Here is a 15335-nt window from a genome sequence, read left to right on the forward strand (position 1 = left end):
TTCCACGGTTCAGATTAAGGAATAGCCTGCCAAGAAAGCTTAAAAAAAGTGGGCTACAACTCCACCGGTATGAGACTCTGCCAAGTAACAGCGTTCCCCAAACCAGCAAACCATGGCGATACTGACCGCACTGGCTCCTTCCACAGTCGAAGTTATGGGACATTTTAGTACTGTGCGTACCATGAGACCCCAAGCAGGCTGACTCCGGTACCAACACTAAAGGGAAACAAAAATCCCATACTTTGGTACAGACGGAGCCATGGATGCCACCAGTGCCCTTTCCACCACAATGAGCTATTGGAATCCATGGGCATAATACTCACTGCAACACCACAAAGCACCCAGTCCACCTAGGACGAGCATACAACACTTGCCTTCACATTCGGTACCAAGACCATCGGGAGTATGTGGTCGAAGAGGAAGAACAGACCTATGATGAGGAAATGGCTCAAATAGCTCATTTTTTCTCATCTTCCCCTGATGACACCATTATACCATCTCTCCCAATGCAGGGGATGACTTTAAAATATTTCAGGACTTGTATCAGAGAGTTGCCAGTTCTCTGAATATATCCCTAGAAGAGGTCCAGGAAACAACATGAACTACTGAACATCTTACAGACAGCCACATTATCCAAGATTGCCTTGCCTATGAATAGCGCCATTATGGAACCTTTCAAAACAATTTGGCAGAGCCCAGCAATGATTCCACCAACTTGCAAGAGATCTGACAAAAAAAAAAAATACTATGTGCTGGCAAAGGGAATGAAGTTTCTATTTTCACATCCTGCACTAAATTCCCTGGTGGTTGATGCAGTCCATGAACGGGGCAGATAATAAAACCCCCAAAACATGCCGTATGACAAGGACTGGAAGAGGCTTGACCTCTTCGGCCATAAAGCCTATTCCTTGGCAACATTACACCTCAGAATCACCAACTATGAAGCATTGCTGTTGAAATAAGACCACAATAACTACACCAAACTCTCGGAGTTTATGGAATTTATTCCTGAAGAGAAAAAAGCACAGTTTAGGTCCCTTATTTCAGAAGAACACCTTATATCCAGAACAGCATTACAGACTCCCTGAACTCAGCAGACACTGTTGCAAGAACCATAGCCACTGCAGTTGTCATGAGGAGATCATCCTGGATCCATCTCTCTGGATTTCCCAGAGAAGTTTAATCAACAGTGGAAGATCTTCCGTTAGATGGTCCAAAACTCATTGCCACCAAAACAGATGAGACCCTTCACACACAGAAGGACTCCAGGGCAGCACTGAGATCCTTGGGAATCTATACACTTAGAACCAAGAGAAGATAGGGAAAATATTACACACCACAAATGTTCCGAACTACTCACTAGACACAACATAGACAATACGAACATCAAGGCCGCAAATAGAGGCCTGCAAGGAGACGACAACCTCCACATCTCATCAATCGACATCGAGACAGCAAATTTGAAACCTGAGAACCTGAGAAATCCACATCTTCTAATGCTGGAACTATCTACCATCTCCTGACCATTTGGAGATCACCTGATTCCCTTTGACTCAATCTGGCAAGTCATCACAACAGACAGATGGGTATTAGAGATAGACGAGAATGGATATTCCATCCCTTTTGCTAACACCCCCCATACCCTTCTTCCCCATCCCTCTTCAGGGACCCTTCTCATGCGTCAATAGGTAAACCACTTCATACACTTGAGAGCAGTAGAGCTAGTACCAACAAAATGCAGAGAGAAGGACTTTTATTCACATTATTTCCTCACATAGAAAAAACCAGGAAGGTGGAGACCCATTCTTGATCTATGATGACTCAACAAGTTCGTGGAAACGCAACACTTTAAGATAGTCACACTAGCCACCATGATTCCAGTGCTAGAAAGAGGGACAGGTTCTCCGCCCTTGACCTACAGGACACATACTTTTCATATAACCATTCATCTGTCACATTGCAGGTTCCTTTAGTTTATTCTAGGCCCAGGCCATTTCCCATACAAGGTCCTACAGTTTGGCCTATCCACTGCCGCTCAAGTATTCTCAAAAGTTCTAGCTGTAGTGGCTGCCCACCTACACAGAATTAGAATCATGATATTCCCATATTTGGATGATTGCTTACTGAAAGCATCAACTCAACAGGAAGCGTTAGACATGACCAAAGAAGCAGTACCTCTTTTTGCACGATTAAGCTTTCAAATAAATACACAAAAATCGATGCTAACACCAGTACAAGAACTGGAATTCATCGGTGCTTATGTCAGTTCACCCGAGGTCATGGCATCTCTGCCACGACACTGATTCCTCACTCTGAACAACTTCATCTCCACAACACTAAACCGGCCTCAGATGACAGCCAGGACTTGCCTCCAACTATTGAGCCACATGGCTGCAACAACCTTAATTGTTGAGCATGCAAGGTTACACATGAGGCGCCTCCATGCTTGGCTCCGCACTACTTACTGCCCGCGACAGTACAGCATGAACAAATGCCTTACAATGCGAGACAAGATAAAACACTCTGTTCTCTGGTGGACACAACCAGACAATGTCTGCCTTGGGGTGCCCTTCCTACGGGACTCCCTAATAATGACCATCACAACAGATGCGTCACTCCTAGCTTGGGGAGCCCATCTAGACACATACTCTACACAGAGTCACTGGTCACCAACAGAATCCCCACTTCCCATAAATCTACAGGAATTACAAGCTGTTCGCAATGCATGCTCCCACTTCCTCCTCATAATCAAGAACAAAACTATTCAAATCCTCACAGACAATGTAGCCTGCATGTTCTACATAAACAGGCAAGGAGGTGCACGTTCGGACTCCCTGTGCATGGACGCCATACTGCTATGGACCTGGTGCATTGCAATGCAACATCCATATCACAGCATCATACCTACCTGGAAGTCCAAACATCCCAGCAGATGCACTAAACAGGAATTTTTCTCAAAATCACGAGTGGGACTTGGACACGAGTGCTACACCACACATTCAAGCAATGGGGATTCCCAACCATGGACTGCACACAATGCCAAATGTCCCCAATTTTGCTCTAAAGTGGGGCTGGGCAGTCATTCCCTGGGCAATGCCTTCCTTATCAAATGGAATGCTCCCCTCTTATATGCCTTCCCTCCCATTCCTCTCCTTGTGCGAGTGCTTCACAAAATCAGACTAGAACAGGCCACAGAAATTCTGATTGCTCCCACATGGCCTCGATAAACGTGGTTCCCTTATCTTCTCAAAATGTCAGTGTGTTGACCACGTACCTTCCTCTTCTCCCTTGTCTTCTTTCCCAGGACACAGGTCAAATCATTCACCCGAACCTAGAAACTCTCCATCTTAAGGCGTAGTTACTCCATGGTTACGAGGACCTGAAATAGCCTGCTCAGTACATAGTCGTAGAGCAACTACCCAACATACACACCCATACAAATGGAGATGATTTAATAATTGGTGCCAAAACAAACCGATCACACCGCCTTTTGCTCCCCTGTCCCTGATACTGGACTACTTACTAGAGTTTAAGAAATCAGATCTCTCCATGAGCTTAATTAGGGTACACATTTTAGTTATTAAGCGTCTCACCACAGTGTGGATGATCCATCAGTTTTTGCACACCCAATCACAAACGGTTCTTAAAGGCCTCAACAGCACTTACCTAGAGGTAAGAACACCCACCCCCTCATGGGACCTCAACTTAGATCTTTGAGGTATCACCAGACCCCTGTTTGAACCTTTGGCGACTTGCTCCCTCCTCCATCTTTCAGTGAAGGTAGCCTTTCTCGTCGCAATCACATCAGCCAGACGGGTTGGAGAACTGGGAGCCCTCATGGTGGACCCACCCTACACAATCTTCTTTAAAGATCAAGTTACCCTAAGACTGCATCCCAAACTTTTACCTAAGATTGCCTCCTCCTTTCACCTCACCCAACCCATCCATCTACCAACATTCTACCCTAAACTAGAATCAATACTTCCTTCATACCTTAGATGTCTGCAGGGTGCTGGCATTTTATATAGTCAGAACAAAATCATTCTGCAAATCTACAAAACTGATCCTATTAATCACTGAACACTCAAAAGAAGATGCCGTATCTAGTCAGAGGCTTTCCAAATGGATTTCTGACTGTATCAAATTATGCTATCATCAGTGCAACCTACAACCCCCTAAATGGGTTCGTACACGTTCCACCAGGGCAGTAGCAACCGTGATAGCATTCCTCCACAATATCCCCATTGAGGACATCTGTAAAGCTGCAACTTGGGCCTGAGCCCATACATTTGCACAACACTATGAACTAGAACAACATGCAGGTTCTGATGCACTGTTCGGTCTTACCATATTATCTGCCACAACTTCAACTCCGAAGCCCCCTCCGTCCACTGGAGGGCACTGCTCTGAAGTCATCTAAAGTGAAGCACCCACAGGAACATCACTCTAAGAAGAGAAGGTTACTCACCTTGTGCAGTAACTTGAGGTTCTTCGAGATGTGGGTGCTCCACTACCCTCCCTCCTCCCCTCTACTTCAGAATCTTCACACTCATAGCCCTGCAATAGAGAAGGAACAGAGTTGGGGGGTTGGTCGCACGACGCCAGATAACTGCCTAAAGTGGTGTGAGATGAGCTCCGCACATGTGCGACCTGAGTGGGGCACTGCTACTACAAATCTCTGATTATGAGCACAGGTGCTCACAAACACCTAAAGTGGAGCACCCACAAGGGACACATCTTGAAGAACCTCAGTTACTGCATAAGGTGAGTAACCTTCTCTTGTCTAATTCAATACCTGGATTTTATTTTAAACTGTAATGCATCTACATTAAATAGAGGTAGTACCCTGCCAATAACTCTATCTAAACCTGATCTGTTCTTTCTAAATATAGACATTGATACCATGGTCATCACTGTGGCATCTGAGTGACATGGTGATGCACACCGTGACTGATATCATTTTGACCACAGAGGTTACAGAAACAGAAATTAGAATCATAGGCAGAAAATAATGCAATGAATTTCAAATCAGAGAAAAATGTAGCTAATGCATCTGAGGAAGAATAATCTAAAATAAACACTAAATGGGAGGGAGAAACCTCAGCAGGAGGAATAGCTAAGAGGGACCAAGGGGTGATTTGTTGCAGTAAATGAGACATGAACTTATAATGTGAAATAGTAGTAAAAAATCCCAGTTATATGGGATATGTACACAAAGGTGTATCACACCATGGAGCAGGGAAGGGATAGTACCTCTTTCTACAGCTGTAGTGTGATTACACATGGATTATTATGATCACTGTGAAAGGTAGAATATATGCAATAAGGAACAATCCTGTCCTGACTTCAGTGACACATGCTGGGTGATATTCTTTCTTATCTCTAATTTCTGATTCTATAAATACCTTGCTAGTGGTCTCAGGCCTGACCTCGTGTGTGGGGATGGAATAGGCTGTCCCTGCCCTCAGGACAATAACCTGCTAGTAATAATGTTACCCTTTAAATCTCAAGTGCCATACAACCATAAAAGAGCAAGATGGATTTTAGTCTGCCCCATGCATAGTCAGTGGATTTGCCACCCAAATTCCAGTGTCAGAATTATTCTTGGTGACAATGTCAGAGGCAGAACAAAACTAGTTTGATTTTTCAGTGGAAATTTGTGACTCTTGCAGTTAGCTAAGTTGTAAAATGAGCTCCCTTTGGTATGATAAACACTGAGACAGAATAAAGCTGGAAACTTCTCTGATTATATCTGCACTTTAGAGAGAGAAATAATTTCTGGTGCTGGCCCGATGGAGGGTGGGAGCTGGAAGGTTCGATGGTGCTTGGAAATGGCTATTCAGGTTAAGAGAAGCTGAGCAGCAGATGGGGTGGGAAGTGGGGTGGGGAGGGAATGGACAGGAAGTGAAGGGAGTGTATGGAGAACAAATAATTAATAACGGCTCTTCAGTCTAGCAGAGAAAGGTAGAACACAATCCAGTGGCTGGAAGTTGAAGCTAGACAAATTCAGTCTGGAAACAAAGTGTAAATTTTTAACAATGAGAGTAATTAACCATTGGAACAAGTTACAAAGGGTCGTGGTGGATTCTTCAGCACTGACAATTTTTAAATCAAGATTGGATGTTTTTTATAAAAGCTATGTTCTAGGAATTATTTTGTGGAAATTTTGTGGTCTGTGTCATACAGGAGGTCAGGCTAGATGATCACAATGGTCCCTTCTGGCATTAAGAATCTATGAAGGTATGTAATGGCCAGGGACTTGGGCTGTAAAGCTGAGTGTGCAGCATCCAGGAAGTTTAAGATGCAGGATTTCATTATCATAGGATTTGAAAGCCCTAAACAGGAAGAAGAGAGAGTTTTGTTTTGAAGGCTGCATGAGGGAGAGCTTCCTGCCCCACACTCTGGAAGAGTGAGTGTGGTGAGGGAACAATCTGTTGTCCTGTGTACTTGGAATGGCTGGAGAGTAAAAGAGAAGATAAAATTGTTGCTAAAACCAAAGCTGTGTTACCCTATCCACCAGAATACTCTTAAATTCAAAATTCTGTCTGCATTTTGATTCCCCCATCTTGTCCTTATTTGTCTTCCTTGGTAAATCCACAGGAGCCAACTTCCTAAAGAATAAGGGTATATGGTGGAAATAGTTACTTGGCCCAGCCTCGAACTTGGGGCTGTAGCATTCAGTGGGATCTGTGTATACTAACTAAAGGGGAGAGACCTTCAGCTCTCCAAGTGGGAAATGATGCTTGATCACTTTGCCAGATTAAAGTATTGCAGAAGGGCTTGAGGATGAGTTTATTCTCCTTACTGGCCATCCATTTCCCTAAAATGCTGAGGAACTTTGCACACTAGCTAGAGAAATCAGTATTCCTGTCAATGAAATGCAGCCATCTCTTCTGTGGGACACTTTAGCTGTATAACAGGTCACAGCAACATTGCTCAACAGTTTAGGACAGGAAATGGGGACAAAAGAATATTATATCAAATAGAAATTGAGTGAAGTACAATGCAACTACCTCAACTGGAATTTGGGCAGGATGCCAGGATCCCCATATTCTTCTGAAAAATGCATTGGGATTTTTAACTGTTTGGGCTCTGGTTTTGTTCCCTCCAGCAGCACAGAGCTGTATATCATCATGCAGAGACATTGGTTCATTGCAGTCTCATGGGGAGTGCCACCTACTGAATCCCGCTCTGGAGATTCTTTGGAGGTCTGGATCCTGTTTAGCTAATGAGATCTGATGAGATCCCAGCCCAAGGTAGTATAACGGTGACTGGTCTCACTACAGGAAGATTTATGTTCCTAGTTACTTTGTTTTAACAGAGTACGTTAAAACCCTACTATCTCTTCCCTTCCTTGGCTGGACAGTGGGAACTGTGTAACATTGTTTTCTGCTACCTTGTAGTCTTTGGGTAATCTGGCCTTCCATGGAGGAGCCTTGCAAGATTCTGAGTTAAGCAGCTGCAGAATGTGTCTATGGGACTGTGTTAATTTTGTCGTTCTGTCACAGGGATACCATGTGGCGGATTTTCACAGGTGCTGTCCTAGTGGAAGAGAAATCCAGTGCACTGTTACATGACCTGCGTGAGATAGAGGCCTGGATTTATCGCTTGCTCCGCTCACCTGTGCCTATTGCAGGCCAGAAACGAGTGGATGTGGAAGTCTTACCGCATGAGTTGCAACCAGCCTTGACGTTTGCCCTCCCTGACCCATCCCGCTTCACGTTGGTGGATTTTCCCTTGCATCTGCCCTTGGAACTTTTGGGAGTGGATGCCTGTTTGCAGGTGCTGTCCTGCATCCTTCTGGAGCACAAGGTGAGAGGAGAAGATGTTTGGTTTTTGTTTTGGTCGGTCAGTCTATGCTTACTAACCAGTACAAAACCAAAGCCAATTAGAAATCTATGTTGGTGGATAGGACTGATGTCCTCCTGCAGTTTCAGGGAACAGTTTGTTGTATGTGAGAGGCCCCACTCGAGGTTCCAGTCTGGGAGGGTCTTGCTCTCTGCACAGAAGTGTTCAGAAATTTGTTTGTGGAAAGACTTGCTGATTCAGAATCATCCCATCCCATAAAAGCCAAGTCACATGGAGGCGGAGAAAGGCTTCACATAGCCTTGTGGAAGGATCAGGGGAGGGAGAGGTTTACTTTGGAGCCTGAGCTCCTTTGTGGGAATTGGATGAATGATGGATGTGGTGCTAACATGAGTTTTCTTGTCCATAGGTGGTGCTGCAGTCCCGAGACTATAATGCTCTTTCCATGTCCGTGATGGCATTTGTGGCTATGATCTATCCACTAGAGTACATGTTCCCAGTGATCCCATTGCTCCCCACCTGTATGGCTTCTGCAGAACAGGTTTGTTATGTTATCTTATCAGCCCCTCATCAGCTGCAACTTCAGCTCTGTCCTACATTCTTCTTTTGTAAGAATTCTGTCTAGTGTGGGGTGACCTGGTATTTTAGGGAATAAAAGATCCCATCTCCAAGTGATTGGTCTCAATCTGCTACAAGTCAATAGCAACCTGATATTATTTTGATCCCTTCACGCAATCTAATCACTGTAGGTGTGAGAGTCTTCTCCTCTGCAGCTCCTGCTATTAGGAACAACTTCCTGTATCTCTGCATAGTTTGTCAGTGTAGATTTAAAAGTACTTTTTCTTCATTGTCTGTGCTGCCTTAGAGACACCATTAGCTTGAAACTGAATCCATTTTTTAAAAAACGGCTTTATTCCCAAAGCATTTGAATCTGCACCTTCAACTGGTACAAACCTTAATTCAGACTATGCATTTGTGCTATGTCTGTGACTTGTTCTCTGTCTGACTTGGGCTCTGCTGTGAACTTTTTCCTTGCTGGGCCCGTGAATAGAGCAGCAAACTGTTGGGTTTCTGTTACACCATTTTCCCTTCCCAAGAGTCTGGTTACTTCTCCAAAGGAAAGCTCCTCCATTCTGGATGGTTGCTGATAAAATTGCATTCTTTCTCCAGGAGCTTTGGGTTTTGTCCTCTTTGTGTCCCTCCATTGGACTCTGTGAGAGCTGTGGGATGGATGTCTGCTGTGATAACTGGCTAGTATCTTGTGTGTTGTCCCCTCTCCTGTAGCTGGATAATAGACAATGTATTTAGGAGGGAAGGTGTGAGCGTTACCAAAACAGATCTCTCCCTTATTCTTTCCCTTTTTCTTCTCCAGTTACTCTTGGCCCCCACACCCTACATCATTGGGGTCCCAGCCAGCTTCTTCCTTTACAAACTAGACTTTAAAATGCCTGATGATGTGTGGCTTGTTGACCTGGACACCAATAAGGTAAGTGATCCATGCTCAGGAGCCTTTGGTTTTGATGAGAGGGCATGGTTTAGTGGAAACCCCAATGCCCATGGTGGATTTGCCAAATGCGGTGCACATGACCAAGTGCATACATAACTGCAGTCATGCTGCTTTCTGCTTCTGGTGCTCCAATGCTTTTACTGATAGGTTTAAATTTGCCCTAACTGTTAAGCTACATTATTTCTATTATACTGATTTAAGAAAAAAATTAAATTCTATTCAAAAATCATTTTCAACTGAAATAGTAGGAAGGATATGGGAAAAGAGAACTCAAGACAAGGCCTAGGAAACCAATCAGTCTGTTTGCCCTGTGAGAAACTGCAGAGAGAGAGAGAGGAATCCCTCATAGGAGTTATAAAACCACATTGTCTATCTGGCAGTCATGACCGCATTTTTTACAGCCTGCCTTCAATTTGGAGGGGAGAGGGAATTAGATCTGGTAAAAGTCTTCCAGCAGCATCTGGTGTGATAATTCAAAGAGGACCATGTATGCAACACTACATCATGGCACCAACAATTCTGCTTAAAGGGAAACCTGTAATGTCCTCTAATAAACTGGGAATCTGAAGGGTGAGAGTGTGTTTAAAAAAAAAAATTTGAATTTTCTATTATAAAGGGTAAAGTAATTCCTCCATAACCTCAAGGGAGTGAAAATCCAAGTGCTGATCCCATCTAAGTCTTCTGCAGCCTTTTTTTCTTCAGTCCCTATCATGTCTCAGAGAGCCAGGACTCCACTCTGGGAGTGGTTACTATCGGGAATTATTTTGCTATTTAATTCCAGGTGATTGCTCCCACGAATGCAGAGTCTTTGCCAGTCCTACCAGAGCCAGAGGCATTAGAGCTTAAAAAACACCTGAAACAGGTAAGTGGCCACTCCAGGGGTCTGGTGAGGAGTGGGTGTCAGACTAGGTAGACTGCCTCAACTCAGCAGGTGCTGGTGGATTATTGAAATCTTGGGTCCCTGGTCTATGTGAGAGGTGAGCTGTGCAGATCACTGGGTCTAGCATAGAACATACTATAAAGGGCCTTACGGTAACAGACACTTGAGATTGTCCTTGGATAGAGAAAGCAAAAGAGCTAGACGATCCCTCTTGTTCAGGCAAATGCCTCTCAGTCAGCTAACCACCTGGCCTGGGAAGGCCTCCTGATCTGAGTGTGGCAGTGAACTCTGTCATCATGGGCAACTGAGTAACAAAGCTGCAGGGACATCCTATCTTGAGACCCATGGGGCATATGGTTCCTTCCCTAACAGCGCTCCATCCAGACTGACCCAAGCCTGACGCTATTCTCTTGTCTGTAAATCTCCCCAGAGGTCTTCATTTTCTTCAGTTGTTTTTCCATATGCTATCTCTTTTTCTCCCTGCTTGGCTGAGGGAAGTGTGGGGCTGGAAATTCTTCATTTTGCCCATTTCAGATCCTTATTTCTTCAGAGTGCCTTCTGGAGGGTGTCGGGTAGGCTCCTCCCAGGTTAGAGCACCTGAATAGCAACACTGCAGTCTTGTAGAGCAGCTAGTCTTGGAACCTATATGGGGAGAGAGAATTCTTGGTTTAGTCCTAAATGGAGAACAGGATCTGTTCCAAGAAGTGAACCACTTAGTAATAGTGACCATAATATAATTAAATTTAACATCTTTGTGGGGGGACAAAACATTTAACTTCAGAAATGGTAGCTATGCAAAACTAAGGAAGTGAGTTATATGGAAATTAAAAGGAACAGTCACAAGAGTTAAATGCCTGCAAGCTGCATGGAAACTTTTTGAAAACACCATAATAAAGGCTCAGATTAAATGTATACCCCAAATTAAAAAGAACAGTAAGAGGACAAAAAAAATCCCATCATGGCTCAATAACAGAGTAAAAGAAGTGATTAGAGGCAAAAAGGCATACTTTAAAAATTGGAAGTCAAATCCTACTGAGGAAAATAGAAAGGAGAATAAACTCTGGCAAATGAAGTGTAAAAGTATAAATAGGCAGTCCAAAAAAGAATTTCCACACCTGAGCCATTCTTTTTAGGTGATGCCTTTGAGGAACTGTCCCAGATTGACATGTCAGCAGAGGATGTTTTGAAACAAATTGATAAATTAAACAGTAATAAGTCACCAGGACCAGATGGTATTCATCCAAGAGTTCTGAAGGAACTCAAATGTGAAACTGCAGAACTATTAACTGTGGTATGTAACTTATCACTTAAATCATCTTCTTCTGTACCAACTAACTGGAGGATAACTAATATGACACCAATTTTTAAAAAAGGCTCCAGAAGCTACCCTGGCAATTACAGGCCAGTAAGCCTAACTTCAGTACCAAGGAAAATTGGTTGAAATTATAGTGCAGAACAAAATTATTAGACACACATAAATGAACATGATTTGTTGGGGAAGAATCAACATGTCTTTTGTAAAGGGAAATCATGCCTCACCAATGTATTAGAATTCTTCGGGGGTGGACACATGTGGACAAGGATGATCCAGTGTACTTGGACTTTCAGAAAGCCTTTGACAAGTTCCCTTACCAAAGCCTCTTAAGCAAAGTATGCAGTCATGGGATAAAGGGAAAGTCCTCTCATGGATCAGTAACTGGTTAAAAGACAGGAAACAAAGGGTAGGAATAAATGGTCAGTTTTCAGAATTGAGAGAAGTAAAGAGTGATGTCCCCCAAGGATCTATATTGATGCTGTTCAACATATTCATAACCAATCTGGAAAAAGAGGTAAACCGTGCATTGGCAACATTTGCAGATAATTCAAAAGTTAAGTCCAATGCAGACGATTGTGAAGAGTGACAGAGGTATCTCACAGAACTGGGTGACTGGGCAACAAAATGGCAGATGAAATTCAGTGTTGATAAATGCAAAGTAATGCACACTGGAAAACATAATCCCAACTATGCATTCAATATGACAGGGTCTAAATTAGCTGTTACCACTCAAGAAAGAGATGTTGAGTCATTGTGGATAGTTCTCTGAAAATATCCACTCAATGTGCAGTGGTACTCAAAAAAGCTAACAGAATGGTAGGAACCATTAGGAAAGGGGTAGATAGATAAGACAGAAAATATCACAATATTACTATATAAACCCATGGAATGCCCACATCTGGAAAACTGCGTGCAGTTTTGGTTGCCACATCTCAAAAATGGTATATTAGAAATGGAAAAAGTACCAAAAAGGGCAACAAAAATGATGAAGGTTATGGAACAATTCCATATGAGGAGAGATTTAAAAGATTGGGGCTGTTCATCTTGGAAAAGAGACGATTGAGGGAGGGATATGATAGAGGTCTATAAAATCATAAATAGTGTGGAGAATTGAATAAGAAAGTGTTATTTACCCCTTCACATAACACAAAAACCAGGGCATCACTGAGGTGAAATTAATAGGCAGCAGGTTTAAAACAAACAAAAGGCAGTACTTCTTCACACAGTGCACAGTCAACCTGTGGAACTTGTTGCCAGGGGATGTTGTGAAGCTCAAAACTACAACAGGATTCAAAAAAGAATTAGATAAGTTCATGGAGAATAGGTCCATGAATGATTGTTAGCCAAGATGATCAGGGATGGAAACCTGTGCTGTAGGTGTCCCTAGGTCTCTAACTGCCAGATGCTGGGACTGAATGACAGGGGAGATGGATCACACCTGTTCTGGTCATTCCCTTTGAAGCAGCTGGCATTGGACACTGTTGGAAGACAGGATAATGGACCATTGGTCTGACCCCAGTATGGTCATTCTAATTGCTTAAGATGGTGTATATGCTGCAAAGAAAAACGCTTAGCACTAAATCTCAGAGCCCTGGTCAGTTGACTTGGGCTCAAGGGGCTTGGGCTGTGGGGCTAAAAATAACATTGTAGGTGTTCCCATTCGGGCTGGAGCCTGGGATCTAAGACCCTCCTGCCTCTCTGGGTTTCAGAGCCTGGACTCCAGTCTGAACGGGAGCATCTGCACTGCTATTTTTAGTTCTGCAGCCCAAGCCCCAGTCAGTTGACCTGGGTTCTGAGACTGTGTGCTACAGGTTTTTCTTTGCAGTAGCCATAGAAAATGAGTTCTCAGAAACTGCTTGCTTCACCTTCCCTTTAGATTAGTGAGTGGGTGAGGAAAAAGAGAGAAAGCCCTGGGAACTTTACAGCTTCAGTGAGTATGCTTGGCCAGTAGAGGGATCCTTTGAGTCATGCTTTAGTCATTGTGAAGCCAATTTCTATCTTTTGCTGCAGTTGGGGTCTAGTTGGCACCCCACATCTTGTCTTCACCCATGTAGAAGCTCCAGGCCACTCCTTAGCGCACACAGTGTGGGCTTTGGACTTGGACTTGACTCCAATCTCTCTCTCTTTCCCTCTCTCCCCCGATCATCTTTTCCCTCTGTTTCCATAACTGATGTCCCAGTGCTTCTTCTCAGTCCTGTTAAGCCATTAATCAGCTTGGGTCAGGGTTGGCTGATCCTGTCAAGCAGATTTTATTTCTCTATTTCTGTTTTCCTCCTCCTGTACACTGCAAGCAGTACCTAAAGCTAAAATGTATTGGTGAGGGCTGCTCTTTCTGCCTCTATAGAACAATTTGTGTAACCTTTTGACCCCAGATGCCCTGCTTCTATCACCGGAAACTGATTCTGCAGTAGAAACTACCCCAAGATTTGTTTTTCCCTGCAGTTTAAGGGGCTGTTCCGCAAAATTCCCAAACATTGGTCAGAGGTTGAACATTTAGTAGAACAGAATGTGATATTCCTTTGGCAACTTCTATCCAAGGATTCCAAAGCAATCAGTCAAGCTCAGAACATACCTCATCACTGAAATGTAGCCACCAGGGAGGGAGAAGGATGACTACTAGCTGGCATACAGCAATGTGGAGAGGAGAAACTTTGGCCAAGGACACAGAGGTTAACACTTAACCTTTACATAGAATGCTATCTGGTCATTAATATCCATGCAGAGCAACCAGGACCTTGGATTTTAAAGTCTAATTGGAAAAATATCTGTTGGCAACCATGGCGCCTGGAATGCTATCGCTTTCTGGGAAGGAGGAGTGCCTAGTGGGGAGCAGATGCGTGTGGTTGGAGCATGCTGGCTTCTTTCAGGAATTGCACCGATTTGTGGTCCCTTTTATTTCCTTTCTCATCTGTGATATTTGCTAGTAATAGTTTTTTTTTTTCTCCATCTGTCTGTGGTCATGTGTTCGTCTTGGTTCTGATTGGCCGCTGATGTTGTCATGTGATCTTCCATCTTGCCTCCAGTGTCTGGTTAGCATGACTGCAATCACTCAGCAACAGCTGCTCACGCCTGACAACAAGGTTCTTTATTTTACTCTTTTTCCCCTCAACTTTCCATGTTTCTTCTTCTGTGCTTTACTTATTGGCTTTTGGAAGGGAGGCTAGAGGAGGAGACTCAAGGAGCAGGAGGAGAAATAGGGGAGATTTGAGACCAATCTGGTTGTAAGACTAGGAAGTAAGACCTTTACTACTTCAAATGCATTTTCAGGAATATGCTATCAGGGCTTGGGATAACACTATATCTATAGAAAGGCACAGAGCTCATCAGGTGAGAAGCTGAGAATTGCAGGTTTATGTAGGTGTGACTGTGGAGATATCCACCTCACTGTCCCAAGTTTATGTACTCCCCTGGCTAACAGCCCAGATGCTCATTGGGTCCAGGGAGTGTATTTCTGACTACTGGAGATACGACTAAATCTCCAGCAAACTGCTGGGATCCAGAATGCTGCACACCCTGAACCTGGCAGGTTTTGAATTATTGGAAGTATCTATTTTCATTTTTGTCAGCCATTCAGAAATCTGACCCTGTGTGCTGTTCCCAGGACTGAGTGATCACTGAAGAGGTTGCTGGGGCAATCCAGCAAATACAGGGCCAGGAGCCGAACGCAGGGATTTCTTTCTTGGCTGAGTGAGGGGCAGAGAATGGTGTTGATGTATTCCAGAGAGCATACTAGAACCTGGCACAAGGGCTGTGATTGCTCAGGAGTCAAGGCAGCTCTACTCTTGATATTCTTGCCTGAATAATGGTTTCTTGCTGACTGTACATGT

The 15335-nt window shown here is 43.8% G+C and overlaps 1 protein-coding gene across 1 annotated transcript in view; it reads left to right on the forward strand.

The window, feature by feature from the left end:
* The window catches only part of MADD (MAP kinase activating death domain), a 133617-nt gene that overhangs the window by 25616 nt on the left and 92666 nt on the right, over positions 1-15335 (forward strand). Inside the window, exons 4-8 of the mRNA XM_067557708.1 lie at positions 7509-7812; positions 8216-8347; positions 9179-9292; positions 10095-10175; positions 14532-14588. Of these exons, the coding sequence (XP_067413809.1) occupies positions 7509-7812; positions 8216-8347; positions 9179-9292; positions 10095-10175; positions 14532-14588 (688 nt within the window). The remainder of the gene's footprint in view (positions 1-7508; positions 7813-8215; positions 8348-9178; positions 9293-10094; positions 10176-14531; positions 14589-15335) is intronic.

The sequence above is a fragment of the Emydura macquarii genome, unplaced genomic scaffold (assembly GCF_026122565.2).
Source record: "Emydura macquarii macquarii isolate MOO-44397 ecotype Brisbane River unplaced genomic scaffold, CSIRO-AGI_Emac_v2 contig_1876, whole genome shotgun sequence".
Classification (NCBI taxonomy): Eukaryota; Metazoa; Chordata; order Testudines; family Chelidae; genus Emydura; species Emydura macquarii.